The sequence below is a fragment of the Pelophylax lessonae genome (genome assembly GCF_965119305.1).
Source record: "Pelophylax lessonae genome assembly, chromosome: 1".
NCBI lineage: Eukaryota > Metazoa > Chordata > Amphibia > Anura > Ranidae > Pelophylax > Pelophylax lessonae.
In genome coordinates this window covers 227963995-227981770 of record NC_138768.1, presented here as the reverse complement: position 1 = coordinate 227981770, position 17776 = coordinate 227963995, and the positions used below count along the sequence as shown (strand labels likewise).

General features: G+C 40.5%; 1 protein-coding gene across 1 annotated transcript in view; it reads left to right on the top strand.

The window, feature by feature from the left end:
• The window catches only part of IFT81 (intraflagellar transport 81), a 328264-nt gene that overhangs the window by 238516 nt on the left and 71972 nt on the right, over positions 1 to 17776 (top strand). The window contains exon 12 of the mRNA XM_082255594.1: positions 8447 to 8596. Coding sequence (XP_082111720.1) covers positions 8447 to 8596 — 150 coding nt within the window. The remainder of the gene's footprint in view (positions 1 to 8446; positions 8597 to 17776) is intronic.

Genomic DNA, 17776 nt, shown 5'->3' with positions numbered 1-17776 from the left:
CATTGCTACTAGTGATAAGTACCCCACAGGGGAAACCTCTATAACCTTCATACTAAAGCTTACACTATCTAGCTCTGCATACTAAGGACTATTACTACATCTGCATTAACTAAGATTGCTAGCTCTTGAGCCTAATACCATCTGCTCTTGCACTGGGTTGGTCTATCCTGTATGTTCACCTGCTACTCTATCATCTGCTACCATACATGATTGCTTAACCTATCTGCATCCCATCTGCTACTATCTTACTTTCAAGAACATTCCTTTCAAGTGTCTGTCATCTACCATCTCTACCCAACCTGTCTCTTCAGCCTATCATCACTATATTACTATACATATAAGTCACTCTAGGAACATCTTATTGAGTGTGTGTATCTACTTGCTGAATTGAGACTATCCACACATGAGGAGTCTTGGGAGTTGGGATTGGTGTCTCAGCGTTTCTCTACATGACTACTGAAGTGGAATATTTCTGCAGCTGTAAATCCACATTATACATAAAACGCAGGAGCGTTACAATCCTGTTTCCACCGATGATCCTTGAGATGTTTCTACAACTTGATTGGAGTCCACCTGTGGTAAATTCAGTTAATTGGACTGGATATGGAAAGGCACACACCTGTTTATATAAGGTCCTACAGTTAACAGTGCATGTCAGAGCACAAACCAAGCCATGTAGTGCAAGGACCAGACCAGGGCCGGGACAAATGGTGGGCCGGAGGGGGCAGCTGCCCTGGGCACAATGGTTTATTGCAGGGATGTGGGCTCTCTGACCCTAACCCCAAGGGAAGGAGGGGGTGGAGTTGGGCATCTTTGCCCTGGGCACTGGATGACCTTGTCCCTGCTTTGCTGTAGACCCCTTAGACAGGATTGCATCGAGGCATAGATCCGGGAAAGGGTACAGAAAAATTTCTGCAGCATTGAAGGTCCTGATGAGCACAGTGGTATCCATCATCGGTAGAATGGAAGAAGTTTGGACCCTAGAGCGACCCCCCCCCAGCCAAACTGAGCAATTGGGTAAGAAGGACCAGGGAGGTGATTAAAACCCAATGGGCTCTCTGACAGTGCTCCAGCACTTCTCTGTGGAGAGAGGGAAACCTTCCAGAAGAACAACCATCTCTGCAGCGCTCCACCAATCAGGCCTGTATGGTAGCGTGGCCAGACGGAAGCCACTCCTCACTAAAAGGCACATGACAGCCCGCCTGGAGTTTGCAAAAAGGCACCTGAAGGACTCTCAGACCACAAGAAACAAAATTCTCTGGTCTGATGAAACAAAGATTGAACTCTTTGGCCAGAACCAGGCAATGCTCATCACCTGGACAATAACTTCCCTACAGTGAAGCATGGTGGTAGCAGCATAATGATGTGGGAATGTTTTTCAGTGGAATTAACTGGGAGACTAGTCAGGATCGAGGGAAAGATGAATGCATTAATGTACAGAGACATCCTTGATGAGAACCTGCTCCAGAGCGCTCTGGATCTCAGACCAGGGAAAATGTTCATCTTCTAAAAGGAAAACATTGACCCTAAGCACGCAGCCAAGATAACAAAGGAGTAACTATGGGACAACTCTGTGAATATCCTTGCATGGCCCAGCCAGAGCACAGACATGAACATGATTGAACATCTCTAGAGCGATCTGAAAATGGCTGTGCACCAACGCTCCCCATCCAACCTGATGGAGCTTGAGAGGTCCTGCAAAGAATAATAAGAGAAACCTCCCAAAAATAGGTGTGCTAAGCCTGTAGCATCATACTGAAACATGCTTGAGGCTGTACTTGGTGCCAAAGGTGCTTCAACAAAGTATTGAGCAAAGGTTGTGAATCCTTTGGTACATGTGATTTTTTTTGTTTTTTATTTTTAATAAACTTGCAAAGATTTCTAACCAACTTCTTTCATGTTGTCATTATGGGGAATTGTTTGTAGAATTTTGAGTAAAATAATACATTTATTCCATTTTGCAATAAGGCTGTAACATAAAATGTGGAAAAGTGAAGCCCTGTGAATACTTCCTGTATTCACTGTAGCTTGTGTTGCTATTACAGCCAATCACATTCCAGCTGTAATTTTCCCAGACAGGGTATAGACAGGCTGTAGATGGCTAGATGTCTCATTGAAAACTATGGGTGATGAAATACTATATCTGCCTGTCCTCCAGAGTATCTGGATACTTGGCTAAGTAACAGTGCCAAATGCTTGGTTAAATGCATTTTCTTTTTTTTTGAGAATAAGGAAGATTTAGCTCCATTACACAGAGGTTTTCCAAAGCGTGTATAATTGATTAGGGAATCCCTGCACAACTTAATCCTCTGTGAAAGTCATATCAGGTCCACTTAATTGGCACAGAATATGTGGTCAAACTTAGCACAAGCAGTTGATTGGTTGTATGGCCAAATGCCTCCTTTTTTCATTTCCCTAAAAGGTGATTTATTTCAGTAATGGATGCAGTTGCAGTTCTGCAGATTACAAACTAAGCATCAGCTAGCAACTGATTTGTACTCTTGAAAACAATGTACTATTATTGCTCGTTAGGCTTACCATTTTGCATTATGTATAATTTATTTATTTTTTATTTCAGGTACTTATATAGCGCTGTCAATTTACGCAGCGCTCATAATGTTTAATGTTCAATAGCTGCTGTTTTTTCACTGGTATTCTCTTTTATTATAAGAAGTCATAATATAGCATTAGTAGATGTAAAAGCTAACAGCAGTCAGGATAGAAGTTCTAGGTAAACCTGAAGGTTTATGACTTTCAAAACCTGAAAATGAGCTTAATGGGTAACTCCACTTGGGTGTGAAATAAAATCGCAAATAAAGAAAAAATAATATAGCATTTACAATTGCGACACAAATCATATTGTAATTGAATGTTATTAAAAATGACCTTTCATTTCTAATCTGCAACCGTTTTCAGTTTTCTGAAAATGCAATGCAATATGGTTACTTAGAGTTGTTCTGTACACAGAATGTGTACTGACCACACCACAGAAACACAATTTCCTGCTTGTGTGATTGGCTCACCAATTTTCCCAGAAGTCTGCCTAGGACACAAGTCAGATTTCTGGCATCCCCTGCAACAAAAATGTAATTTTTGGTGAGACACTCCCAATAGGAACACGTCTAAAGGGATGCAGACCCAGCAGATTTTCTCATTAGAGCTCTGCAGCTGCCACAGCTAAATGGTAATTATGAAACCACTCCCATAAGACTCACTCAGCACAGAGGAATAAACAGGGATTTCTTCAGAATAACAAAAGGTAGGAATCTGCAACAAAGTTTGTTTAAATCCTTGCAATGTACATAGATCACCCAGAGGGGAATGTTTTTTTCTCAACAAAAGTGGCGTTACGCTTTAAGGCTCCGTTCACACTAGTGTGGCTCCAAAGTTACACAATATTGAGTGCGACTTTAGACTCTCTGGTACTGAAGTCGCAAGAAAGTCGCATCAAAGTAGGGCAGGACTCTTTTTTTAAAGTGGGCTGCAACTTGTCATAGGACTTTGTGTCTAAAGTCAGATGAATAGAGCCTAATGGATAACTAAAGGCAAAACTTTAGGATTAGGACCCTGGTCAGGTTTATATTGCTTTCTGTGTCCCCATTTAGCCCTATTCAAACCTGAGCATATTTTAGCTCGTAAAACACTCATCTCTGAAGTTTCAAAACGCCCAGCAAGCAAAATCCCATTCATTTCAATGGCCCCTGTTCACATCTGAGCGTTTTGTCGCCTGAAGCAAAACGCCTGAAGCTCAAAAAAGTACATGAGCTTCTTTTTTGGCAGATTACAAGCATTTTTGTTGGATGCCAATGCCTGCCTCCAAACACCTGCAAAAAAACACCCAAAAAACACCTTAAAAAAAGCCTGGAATAAATGCCTGAAAAAAGCCAAAATAAATGCCTGAAAAAAGCCAAAATTTTCTAACATTATTCAAAATAAGAAAAAAAGGTTTGCCTTGGAGCAAGTGCAAAACTCGATAGGGATTTTTCTTTTTCTTTTTTTCATAATAAAAGCAAAGTGTATATTGCAGAATTTTGTGATTCGCCTTCAGTTCTCAGTTTAAGTTTTACCTAACTAAACTACATGCGCATGTTATTTATGAAAAGGATGAATGTGCTTCTATAAAATTGGTAGTTCCAGTTTATCTTCTGCCATTTAGCTATGTGATGAGGATATGCATCCTCCTATTAAGAATATATATGTGATGATGACAGGAAAAGAAAAGGATGGGCACATGTGACATAAAATACAGCATGGAGTTACATACTAGGCGTTGCAACTCTCATTCCATCATGTGTCTATTCGTAGACTGGAGATACTTTAAATTGTTTCCAGGAATAAATTATCCATCATGGTCAGTTGAAACGAAGTCTCCAAGAATAAAGGATTTGTCTCCCGGTAAATGTAGTGGGACATCAGAAATAAATAGGTTACAAATGTCTTTAGGTTTCAAAACCTCCAGTAATTGCAGGTAAAACAATACAGCAGTGAATATATGGTTTCTTATTATGATTTTTCCTTCCAAATGACATCTCTATGTGATGGTTATTAAAGAGCAGTTGAAGAGTTGATGCAAATCTTTTTTATTTTTGAGAGTTCGGGGAAAGCTTGAGATTTGGGAGAATTGACATAGGATAATAAATTGGGTAAGATAAATTGAGTCAACTGTATGTTTTAAACAAAGATTTGAAACTTTGAGAACAATTTCATTTTTAGGTCCGGTTCGCTTTAAAAAACGGCTTCCATTGTCACTATATAACACATTGACGGCCAACACCTTCCCAGGCAATCCATATTTGTCAGAGAATTGCAAGTGCGTTTGAAAATATTATGCCTAGATCTAGGTAGATTAAAGCTGAACTCCAGATACGATCCCTATTTCATACTTACATTGGTCTAGCTTAGCTTGCTACAGTGATGGTTCTGAACCAAGCAGCTTCCCCTCTGACCACAGGGGCAACTCACTTGACACTGCTGCCATTCACAGAACACCTTTTTAAACTATTACAAGGCGTTTTCTTATTGGAAGATGTGGGGTTTTATGACATCACAGCCCCTTCCCACCTTGTCTCATCAGAAAATGCCTTGTTTTCGTTGGAAAAAGGGTGTTCTTTGAATGGTGGCATTGCTGAGCTAGCACCCCACCACACACATACACACACACACACACACTTACTTTAATGTGCTACTGCTACACATAGTCTTCTTATTTGATATTTACGATTTACAATATTTCGTCTTATAATTGATATAAGACGAAATCTCATGAGGTTTCAAAGATTTCTTGCTGGTCTTTTGATTTACCTGTAAATAATTTTCTCTGCTTTAAAAAGAAGAGCTGGACAAGTCTTTAAGAAAGCCCATCTTTATCTGTGCTGTTTTGCCTCTGAGCTTCACCCTTTCATGAAGCTGGATTTTTAAACATTTCTAGTTATTAAGCCCAATTTCTACCACCCCTTTACCCCAATGAGCACAGCCCCCTCTATTGAGAACACATGCAGGTCTGTGTTCAAATCGTTTTTTTAGCACTGTCACTAGTGGCAGCATTGGTCTTTGGGCAGTCACCTTGAGCTGGAGACCAGTGCAGTCAATCACAAGTAATTAGGCATTCATCTCCTACAGAGCTACATGGTTGGACAGCATTGAGGGGAGGCAGAGTGTGCTCCTGACCACAATAGCTGTGGATCCAAGCACCTATCAAAACAGGACAAAGTGCTACATGCACTTTGTTCCCTTGGGGAAAGGATAAAGGAAATACATTTATGGTGAGACATCTTTGTTGAACAGAAATATTTTGAAGAAAATAATAATGACATCATGATTATTCTTAAACTCATTACAAAGAGATGCACAAACTTTGAAGTGATATTTTTTCCTTTAGCTCTCACATCACTACTTCTGTTAGACATTTCCACAAGCTGTCATGTAAATCATTGTCATTGGGGCAGTTCCCAGAGGTGGCCTTGTTGGATTTAGAGGAAATCTGTTTAATTAATTTTAAAAACCTATGCTCTTCAAAATACAGTTGATCTGACCCACAGTATGAAGGACAACACTACTTATTGGAAATGAGACATAAGAAAACAACATGTTAATATAGTCTTGTGCTGTGAGATTTGTCCATTTACAAATCTAATAAGTTCTTTGATCAGAAATGTTTATACCCAGCTAAGATCCCGAAATGTTCTGGAACAGAACCATTGAAAACATGGTCTAAATATAGCCCATGATAACAAAGAGGTTAGGTTTTTATTTTAGGCAAACTGCCGGTGCTACTTTCATGAAACATTAATAGAACATACAGTTTCTCTATGAGACATGTTTGTTTATAATATCCGTAGATTAAATTTTTTTTATTGGGACAATCTTTGGTACTATTTATATACCCTGATGTTATCATGTCATCTGTAAAAATGAAACCTGGATAAGCAGTGCTGCCAGTAATGAGTAGCAGTTTTTCATTTCAGGTCTTCAGTTGCTTGATTATGGCTTTGACTAAAGAAAATCATGGAAAAATATGCAGTTTTTTTGCATCTTTGTGCCCATACCTTGTAGTGACTGGGGAGTCTGTCATATTATGGTTACTAAAAATAGTTTTTCATTATGCATTTTCTTGCATATTTATGTGTAATTTTTTTATTAACTGAAGAGTTGATACAGGGCCTGCTTATCCATGCTTGAATTTTGTTATTTTGTCTTTTTGTGAAATCTTCTCTTGCCTTCTGCTGCTTTGTTACTTTCTGTTCGCCATGCCTTTTGTTACTTTTCCCAGATACTCCTGCTTACAATTATTGTGCTTCAAGTTTACTCTTAGCTTAATTTTACACTAAATTAGTACATTGAGGATGCAGTAAAAAGTAAAAGTTTTTTTTTTTCTCGCAAAATCAGCTTTTTATGCACACTGAGCATAAAAAAAATCTGCTTGTACAAGTTGTTGGTGTTTTTTTTCTTTGGACTGATTAATGTTATGTTAGCCTATTTGACCTCATACATTTGGGCATTTTAAAGGTAAATTTGCAGAGGAGCATTATCAGGCTGAAAAAACCCCATCTCAAGTGCATTTTTAAGTGGACACTTTACACTCCTAAACGCAGTTTTTAGGTGCGTTCAGCATTTTCAAGTGTACATTTTTTGTGTTTAGGGGAATGTTTTGGAAATAAACAGTTATAAAAGCAAATGCCCGGAGGTTCTGGCATTTTTTCCGCCACCTAGTATGCATATGGACCCTTGATAAAAGCACAAAGTCCTTTTCCCACAGCATAAGTCTGCCACTGGGATTTGCTTTTGTCTGTGCTTCAGCAGAATTTTGCCTGCAGCAGTCTGAAGCGTTCCCCGCTGAATCACAGTTAAGTCAGCAAAAGCTCATGCTCCAATCAGACAGACTCTATCTGTGACTAAAACAAAAATTATATAAGATATCAGAGCTAAAACATATCAATTACAAATAAGCATCTGCTTAAGGAATCTGTGACACTAGATGCAAAAATGATGATAAATATATGAAGCAGCGGTAAAAAATTGAAAACAATGTTGTGAAAACACACAAATGAATCAATATAAAGACATCAAACGCATTAGGCTAAAAAGGTGTAAAAAGAAATCATACCAAATATATAAATAGTCTCCATAAAAGTCCATACACAAGGGCTGAAAAGAAAAAATATATGTGAAACAAGAAATCCAAAGAAAACAAATTGTCCATGATTCACTTGCTCCACCAGTGTCCCCACAGTCACAATTCATAGTGCTTCCACCACCAGGTGACACCAAGTATTAAAGCCTCTTACCGGATCCTGTGGACCATCATATAGTATGGTCAAATGGGTGTGTTACATCTCTTGCATTTCTTATGAAGGGAAAGTCCAAAGCGTCAAACGTGATCCAGTCAGGGTTGGTTCATGAGCATGATGAAAAATAAAAAGCATATACTGTACGCCCATAGTGTAACCCATAAAAAACATTTATTCAGTGAAACTTGCAAAGGGATTCACACTAAGCAAAACCTTGGGCAATAGGTTTAAGAAACTTGCATATAGCAATTAAAACAGAAACAATTACTCTCCTCTACCTGTGACTGGGGGAATGTCAGATCACTGAAGATAGACTCCTGCTCTCTCACACAGAGAACAGCAGTCTTATCTATCCACTAATGCCTAAGAAAGAGGACTTTGCACTTTTACTAGAGCTGATTTCCAGACAAAAAGAATGTATTTATTTATCTTTACAGTATTAATAATATCTTGATTCTTTTTCTAAACGTATGCTTAAATTATGTGGCACCAAATACCCCCCTTTTGATCTTCTGCTTTGCACTCCCTACTATACTAGCAACCTCTTCCTGATTTTTTTTACTAACCAATCACATCTTTACTATAATCTGTGGGTTTTGTTGCATCACCACTTATCTTTTCTTGTCTTCACAGTTAACTTTATTTTTTTCTTCTTATAGTTTAAACGGTATTTGAGCAAGCTTAGAGGAAAAAGCTTAGTCTTTAAAAAGAAGCGTCAAGAACTGGCCGATCTTGCAGCAGAATGTGGTGTTCTTCAAAGAACAGAGCAAATCCTGAAGCAACGCCATGATAGCTTACAGCAACAAGTGGTAAGTTTTCAGGTTACTATGTATACATTGGTTTGGGCCTGTGATAGCACCCCTTAAAACGCTGGGGGAAGAAGTAAGAAGTTGTTGTCTGTAGATATAATAAAGGACATAATTGACCTTATTCACTAAAAGGTTCTTATTCCGCAGAGCTAATTCTTATTGCAGTAGCTCAAAGCAACCAAACAGAATTCACTTTGACCAGTGTGAAATTAATTTTAATTGGTTACTGTGGATTACTGCTCTTATGAATTAGTCATTATTAATAAGAACTCTTTATTCAGTGAGTCTGAAACTGGTATAAATATAGAGTTAAACTGGCCATAGATGGATAGAAATTTCGCCATGTATGTGCAGAGTAGTTGTACAGAAGTTGATCTACCGTTCTAATTCTGTACAACTGCCCCATTGGAAAACTGCTGGTCGATCAGCGCTGCCGACTATAGCCAGTGGCTCTGATCAGTTCCCCTGCTGTCACAATAGAAAGTCACAGCTGGAGCATTCCCCCATCCACCTCACATGTGTGGATGAGGTATTTGGGTCATTTTTTGTTGTTATTGTTCAACTCACTGCTTAAATGAAAAAAAAAAAAAAATCATCTATGGGCTTACACTTTCAAAATAAGGACTTCAGTCAGCATCAAAGACATATTCTAGTATACTGTTTTAGGGGCTGAAGCTATTGTGTAAAGAGCAGTTGGCCAGGGCTGTGCAAGTCATGTTTCTATTGTGCAGGTGATCATCAATGTGGAAACTGTCTATTCAAATAACATGCTGTATGACTGGAGAAAAAGTCTGTTCTGTTGTGGTGTTCATATAGTGTGCAGAATTGATTTTAACATAAGACTGCCTCATTATATAGTGCAGTTAACAATAGCTACATTTCAGTTTTGTCTTCAGCAAGTGAAATGCATGCTCGATCGGATTCAGGTCAGGTGATTGACTTGGCCATTGCATAACATTCCACTTCTTCCCCTTAAAAAACTCTTTGTTTGCTTTCTCAGTATGCTTTGGGTCATTGTCCATCTGCACTGTGAAGCGCCGTCCAATGAGTTCTGAAACATTTGGCTGAATATGAGCAGATAATATTGCCCGAAACACTTCAGAATTCATCCTGCTGCTTTTGTCAGCAGTCACATCATCAATAAATACAAGAGAACCAGTTTCATTGGCAGCCATAGATGCCCACGCCATGACACTACCACCACCATGCTTCACTGATGAGGTGGTGTGCTTTGGATCATGAGCAGTTCCTTTCCTTCTCCATACTCTTCTCTTCCCATTACTCTGGTACAAGTTGATCTTGGTCTCATCTGTCCATAGGATGTTGTTCAAGAACTGTGAAGGCTTTTTTAGATGTTGTTTGGCAAACTCTAATCTGGCCTTCCTGTTTTTGAGGCTCACCAATGGTTTACATCTTGTGGTGAACCCTCTGTATTCACTCTGGTGAAGTCTTCTCTTGATTGTTGACTTTGACACACATACACCTACCTCCTGGAGAGTGTTCTTGATCTGGCGAACTGTTGTGAAGGGTGTTTTCTTCACCAGGGAAAGAATTCTTCGGTCATCCACCCCTGTTGTTTTCCGTGGTCTTCTGGGTCTTTTGGCGTTGCTGAGCTCACCGGGGCGTTCTTTCTTTTTAAGGATGTTCCAAACAGTTGATTTGGCCACACCTAATGTTTTTGCTATCTCTCTGATGGGTTTGTTTTGTTTTTTTTAGCCTAATGATGGCTTGCTTCACTGACAGTGACAGCTCTTTAGATCTCATATTGAGAGTTGACAGCAACAAATTCCAAATGCAAATAGCACACTTGAAATTAACTCTGGACCTTTCATCTGCTCCTTGTAAATGGGATTAAGAGGGAATAACACACACCTGGCCATGGAACTGCTGAGCAGCCAATTGTCCCATTACTTTGGTCCCCTAGAAAGTGGGAGGCACATATACAAACTGTTGTAATTCCTACACCTTTCACCTGATTTGGATGTAAATACCCTTTAAATTAAAGCTGAAAGTCTGCAATTAAAGCACATTTTGTTTTTTTTCATTTCAAATCTATTGTGGTGGTGTATAGAGCCAAAAAGATTAGAATTGTTTTGATGTCCCAATATTTATGGACCTGACTGTAACTACCATGTTTTATTTGTTATTATTTTATTTGGGTACATTACATGGTTTAATTTGTATGATGTACCAGTAATTAAGAAACTGGTTCTATAGACAAGTGCTGGTTTACAAAGTAAGAGATACTCTGGAATCTGTTGAAGAGAATTTACATAGAGTGTGATTACTTGGTAACTTGTGGAGTGTGTTAGACAAAGTGCAACACTCAAAAGTTGATAGGAAGCCAAAATAACTCCAGAGACTGTGTAACAGCACATGGATTTCCCATGTCTATTAAAGGCTTTGGAAAAGTTACATTGGTCCTGTTCTGTGCTTAAGAATAAGAGAGTTTTTAGTTATAGATATTTTGTCAGAACCACTTGTGTATTTAATTGTTAATTATCATAGAACTCTGCATCTGTTTATTTCATAAGGTATGATACTTCTATAATATACATTTTTATATATTTTTGCTTTATAAAATACACTTAATTTCATAATTAAAGAGATATTTAAGCCTTGTTTTTAAAAAAAATAAATCTATAAATAAACATGTTATACTGACCTGCTCTGTGTAAGGGTTTTTGCACAGAGCAGCCTCTTCTCTGGTCCCTCGCTGGCACTCCTGGCTCCTCAATCCTGCCAGATGCCCTCACAGCAAGCAGCTTTCTATGAGGGCACCAAAGCAGCCGTGCTCTCGACCCGAGCCTCTGTGTGTCCATTCACACGGAGCTCTGACTCAGCCCCACCCCTCTGTCTCCTAATTGGCTCCCTGGCTGTGATTGACAGCAGCGGCAGCCAATGGCTCCCACTGCTGCCAAAAGCCAATCAGGAGTGTGAGTCCTAAGAGAGGCAAGGCTCTCGTGGGCATTGCTGGATCGAGAGGCTCAGGTAAGTATTAGGAGGGGCTGCTGTACACATAGAATGCATAAAGGTAAAAAACCTTGTGCCTTTACACCCACTTTAGGTGTATTAAATGAACATCATTTCAGTTGCCTGTATAAAATGAACTTATAGAAAATAAGCTAGAGGTCCTAACCCGTGGGGGAACACAGTTTAGTTCCCATTTTTCTCTATTGACGCTGCCTTCTTAAGAGTCAGTTCGCTATAGATGCCTTAAAAATAGTTTAACCTTTTGTCTTTTGTTTTTTTTTTTTTTTCAAAAAATTGTAGAAACTTTCATTGTTTTATACTGTTCCTGTTTTCCTTAAATTGAAATCAATAAAGATTGACTGAACAGAATAAAACCTCCTGCAAATAACCATTGGAAATGGTACTATTTGTACCAAAATTAAAAATATGCAAAATAAGTGTGCTAAATGTGACAATGAATTAAAGTGTTTGTTCACCAATGCCAGAAGTCTGCCAAGCAAATTAGCTGAGTTGGTAGCTCTGGTGCACGAGGAGAACTATGATTTAATTGGTATTGCTGAATCTTGGCTTCGTTCTTCACATGACTGGGCTATTAATATTCCTGGCTGTGCTCTCTTTTGGAAAGACAGGGTAAAACGGAGGGGTGGTTGTGTCTGTCTCTATGTGAGAAGTGATCTCAAAGTGTGTGTGAAAGAGGACCTAGTTGATGGAGAGTTTGATGAGTCTGAAGCAGTATGGGTGGAAATGTACATGGGTGTGCGTAATACAAAGATTATCATTGGAGTTTGTTATAGACCTCCTAGTATTAATGAGGAGATGGAGACTCCTAGCACAGATAGAAAGGGCTGCAGGCGCTGGGACAGTGATAATAATGGGGGATTTTAACCTCCCAGACATTGACTGGGTCGGCAAGCAGTTAAGGGGGGGATATGATCAACATGTATAAATATATAAGGGGTCCATATAGGGAACTTGGTGTTGAGTTATTCACTTTTAGGTCAACACAGAGGACAAGGGGGCACTCTTTATGTCTAGAGTAAAACAGATTTCTTCTCCAAATACGGAAAGGTTTCTTCGCCGTAAAAGCTGTAAAATGTGGAAGAGACTCCCTTCAGAGGTGGTTCTGGCTAGCTCACTAGATTTCTTTAAAAAAGGCATGGATTCTATCCTGGGTGTACATATTATAAATGGGTACTAATATTTATAGGTAAAGTTGATCCAGGGAATAACCGATTGCCTCTTGGGGGGATCAGGAAGGAATTTTTTCCCCTGCTGTAGCAAATTGGATCATGCTTTGCTGGGGTTTTTTTTGCCTTCCTCTGGATCAACCTTGGGTATAGGATTGTGCATATGGCATTGTATGGTTGGGTTTTCTTTACTGTTTTTTTTGTTTTTTATTATTGTAGCCCGATGGACTTTTTTTCAACCTGACTAACTATGTAACTATACAGTGGCACAGTCATGCTTTTAATTTGATGCACTTAAAGGTTTGTTTTTCATTACCACAAGTCCGTTTCTACCCACTGTGGTTCATCAGTGTATATGGTCTGTACATTCTGAACTCCTGGCACCAAACACAGCAATAATACAATTATGTGTTTGTTAAAAAAAAAAAAAGAAACATTGAATATATTGTGTAAGTGTAACTAGGTATTGTGTACCTGTTTTAAAACTGAAGTGAGGAGAGGGCTTCTCTTATTCCTCTGGTCCAAAAACCCTTGGAAGGATGAAAATGGGATGAGAGGGCACAGAGGAGCAGGTGTGCCGAATCGCCAATTTGAAGATTCACACTTCTGTAAAGACTTTTGAGAATGGCTTTGCTGGCAAGTGCTGTTGAAGGCAGTTAAAAAAGACAGATGTATGACTTTGAGGAAGAGTAGGGCTGCAGAGTAGTCACAGCATGAGACAGGATGCAGATGGGATTAACAACAAATAGAAACACAGGAGCAGTGTGGCAGATGGGGCTGTAGTCAAAGATGTCGAAGAAGCTGAATTTGGCAACCATGGAGACAAACGGTAGGCAGTTTAGCAGGTAGAGTTGTGATCAGAAAGCGTAGGAGTGTAGAGAATTTATGGGGTACCCAGGGCATAGACTGGGAAGGGAAGGCTAGGGAACAGGAAGAAGGAGAGGGGGAGTGTGAGCTCCAACCCGAGGGAGCCTAGTGGATTAACCTCCCTGGCGGTATGATTATGTCTGGAAGTTCATACCAAAAGCGGTACAATTATTTTCATGGAAATTTGGCGTTATGTATTATAGGCCTACAATTCTTAGTAATTACTGACTTAAACCTGAGCAAAACAAGACTCTAGTAGACATCCCAGATGTGATAAATTTTGAAACACAAAATCATGAATTATAATCTCATAAATAATGTAATTTTATTCAATAATGCAGTAAATAAGGAAATTTGTCAAAGAAAGAAAATTCAATACAAATGCTGCGTGTGATAAATCTTGAAACAAGGAACTACACAAAGTCCAACGTCACAGTCAGGACAAAGGAACCTAGTTTCCTTTCGGACTTTCTTTCCATTTCTATCGCGTTTCGAGCAGCAAACAACACACATCCTGGTTGGTGCTGCCTTTTTTGCAGTTGGCGGAATATAGTCTGCAAAGTGACGGCCGGTCAGACGCTCTGGGTTGACCACGTCAACAGCGCGACGTCCAGGTCTATTTTCAACTCCTGATGGTGTCTGGTACTTTGCAAAAATCTGCTCAGCCACCTTCCAGACAAACTCGGAATGAGCAAGAGGGTTTTCACTGTTGGCTTTGTGCAGGATGTAAGCGTTCCATAGACATTGTTCCAGAAGATGTCTAAATATTTTTTTATAGTATTTTTTTTGCTGTTTTCGTACAGCGGGATAGAAGGTCATGGCCTGATCGGCTCTGTCCACACCTCCCATTGTTTTGTTATAGTCAATTACGACCTGTGGTTTCAGCACATCAGTCCCACGTTTTGTATGGACCGTGGCAGTGGAGGTAGTGTGAACAGTGCTCATAAGACACACATCCTTCTTGTCTCTCCATCTCATTGTCATCATCTTTCCCTTCTGCCAGGCAACCATTTCTCCGGTTTTTAGTTTTTTTTTGGCAAAAAAAGATGGCATGTCTCGACGGTTAGGCCGAACGGTACCATATGCGTCGGTTCTATTTTGTAGCAAAACATCATATAGTTCCGGGGAGGTATAGAAGTTGTCCGTCGTCAAACAATATCCCTGGTTCAGCAAGGGGTCAAGAAGTGTCAGGACGGATGATGTGGCAATCCCATAGTCACTGTACCTGGGCTTGAATTTAGTGCCTTTGCCGGTGTAAATTATGGAATTCCATATGTACCCCGTGGATGACTCGCAGAGCATATATGATTTGATGCCAAACCGCGCTCTTTTTGATGCGATGTACTGAATCCAACTTAGGCGACCTTTGTAGGCCATCAAACTCTCATCCACGCTGATGTCCCTTTCTGGCACGTAGGTCCGCTGGAAATTTCCCACAATAAGTTGCCATACCTCCCAGATCTTTTTCAGTTTGGGTGCAGGATGCGTGGCCTCATCAAATTCCTCATTGTTTGTGAAGTGCAAATACTTCATAATCAGGGAGAAGCGATACTCAGACATCACGGTCCCAAAGAACGGTGTGGCCAGTAACCTGTTGGTGGTCCAGTACCATTTTTGGAACGGTTTCCCCACCAACCCCTGAATAAAAGAGGAGTCCCATAAACAGCCACATGTCCTCTTTCGTTACCGGTTCCCACCTTCTGCTTCGGGAAAGCCTGGCATGCAGCGTTGCGGATTGCTGCTGTTGGTAGCGATTCGTCTCGGCGACAATTAATTCAATTACCTCCTCAGTGAGGAATAATTGCAGGTAGGCCAGAGGATTGTCACGCTCGACATCTACCTTCATCCCAGGTGATCCGGTGAAGGGGAATCTTGGGGGCGCTACCTGGTCCGCATCGCAATCAATAGCGCACCAAGTGCGCACATCGCTGAGGTCAGGGTCATCGCCGTTCTCACTTGCCAGATCCGTGTCAGTGTCGGACGACAAATCACCGCATGACTCGCTATCGCTCACTTCCGCGAGCACCTCCGGGTCGCTGTCGCTGCCGCTGTCACTCAGCTGGTCCAAAAGTGGTTTAGACTTGCGCTTTTTTGATGCCATAATATATTTTTTTTTTTTGGGCACAAATCACAAGTTTACTGAAGAGAGGGGCACTGTAATGTCAGATCTGAGGTGATCTGTGGTGATACAGTGTAATCCTATCAGATTACAGTGTATCACCTCTTTTATTTTGTTTCACTTTTCAAAACTCCCGCCCAGTTCCGCTCCCGTGCGCCGCCTCTGCTCGCAGGGAACGGAACCAGGAAGTCAGATGCCGGTCACCCGGCGATCGGAGCGAAGGACATCGCTGGATCGCCGGGACAAGGTAAGTGGAATGCTTCTGGGAGCCAAGGGGGGCTCCGCTGGCACTCTGCAACTCTACCCCGAGCGTGACTCGGGGTTACCGCTCTTGATATGAAAATTCAACCCCGAGTCACGCTCGGGATTACCGCCTAGGAGGTTAAGAACTTAGAGGGTGGAGCGCTGGAAAACATATAAGGTACTGTATGTATTATTGTTGCCCCAGGAGAATTTTCACCTGCCGGTACCTGCATCTCCTAATCTGAGATAGGTGCGGGCAGATGTAAGTGATGAAACTAGACTCCGTAGGCATTCGCATTTAGACAGGCATTTATATTCTTCCAAATAATACCATTTTTTGGTCAGGTCACAAATCTTGTCTCTGAGGGCCGCTGTAAGATCTTCCATCTTTTGGATACAATTCACTCTGGCAAACCACTGTTCTAATGTTCTAATAATGGTGGGCTTGGACTTTTCCTGGCGCTAGGGATACTACAAGCCCTTGCAGCATTTAATAGAGGAATTAGCAGGAATTATCACTGTTATTAGTTTCCAGAAGGATTACAGTGCACGGCAGTCACAAAAATTGTGTAAAAACGAACCAGTATGTGTGCCATAACATCAACATATTGCACTTTGTTGTGGAAAGGGCTTTCCGAGGACTAACAGGGTCCTGTACCATCTGGTTACAATGGAGGCTTTATAGGAAAAGAACAGTATCCTTCTCTTTTGATCCTGCATAAAAGTTAACTGTAGGTCTTTTTCCCATTTTTTGAGAAACTGTGGGTCAACCTGTGAATGTATGTTCATAAGGAACTGGTATGAGAGAAACAGGGAGCTTCTTAGCACTCCAATGGTAAGACAAGTCTCCTCAGGGTATCATTTCCCTGATGAAAAGTTGGGGTTTAGAAGAGAGTGTAGGATGTGAGAATATTGGTGCTGCCACCAGGTATTGAGTTCAGGGACCTTATGAGCTGTGGAATGGACCAAGAAATTACTCCAACCAAACCTGGATAAGAATTTTGTCACCCTCATAAGAAATTTTCAGTCCAGATGCAGAAAAAAATATCTGATTGGCCTGGGAGGAACCTGGGGTGTACTAGGATAGGGGTCATAGGAAAGGGAAAGCACGGAATGTTAAAAATGAAAAAGGATTTGGCCATTAACATAGCATATGGTCAATTAATGGATGTTTCTGTAAGGGAATATAGATATGCTGTCCTGCCCGTGGCTGATCCATTAATGGCACCGTTGTGCAATCTAATTTTAGTGACACCCACAGTTTGAACTTACTGTGCTTGCACCAATCTATTACTTGCGCTATATGTATGGCGGTGTAGTAGCTTGCTAGATCTGGCAATCCTAAGCCACTTCTAGCTTTCGGCCTGATTGGTATGTCTCTTCTGATACCTGGAGCCTTGCCCTTCCAAATAAATTGGATAAATTCCGCTCTAGGGGAATAGAAGAATGCCTGAGAGATATATATGGGTAACCTCTGGAGCAGGTACAGTAGTCTGGCATCAAGTTCATTTTCAGGACCTTACACCTCTAAAACCAGGAGAATGCTAAAGAATTCAACGTGCTGAGGTTTTTTCGAAAAGAATTCAAGAATGGGAGGAGGTTTAATTTATATATCAAAGCAGGATCAGCCGAGATGTGATTGCCCAAGTACTTCAGAGTTTGGCACGCCTAATGAAAAGGAAAACTGGGGAACAGGAACTTCAAGATAGGTTCTTCGAATTATATGTTTAGGGCCTTTGATTTCTACAGATTACCCTTGAAAATTGATAAGTAGCCATATTTTAGGAGTTT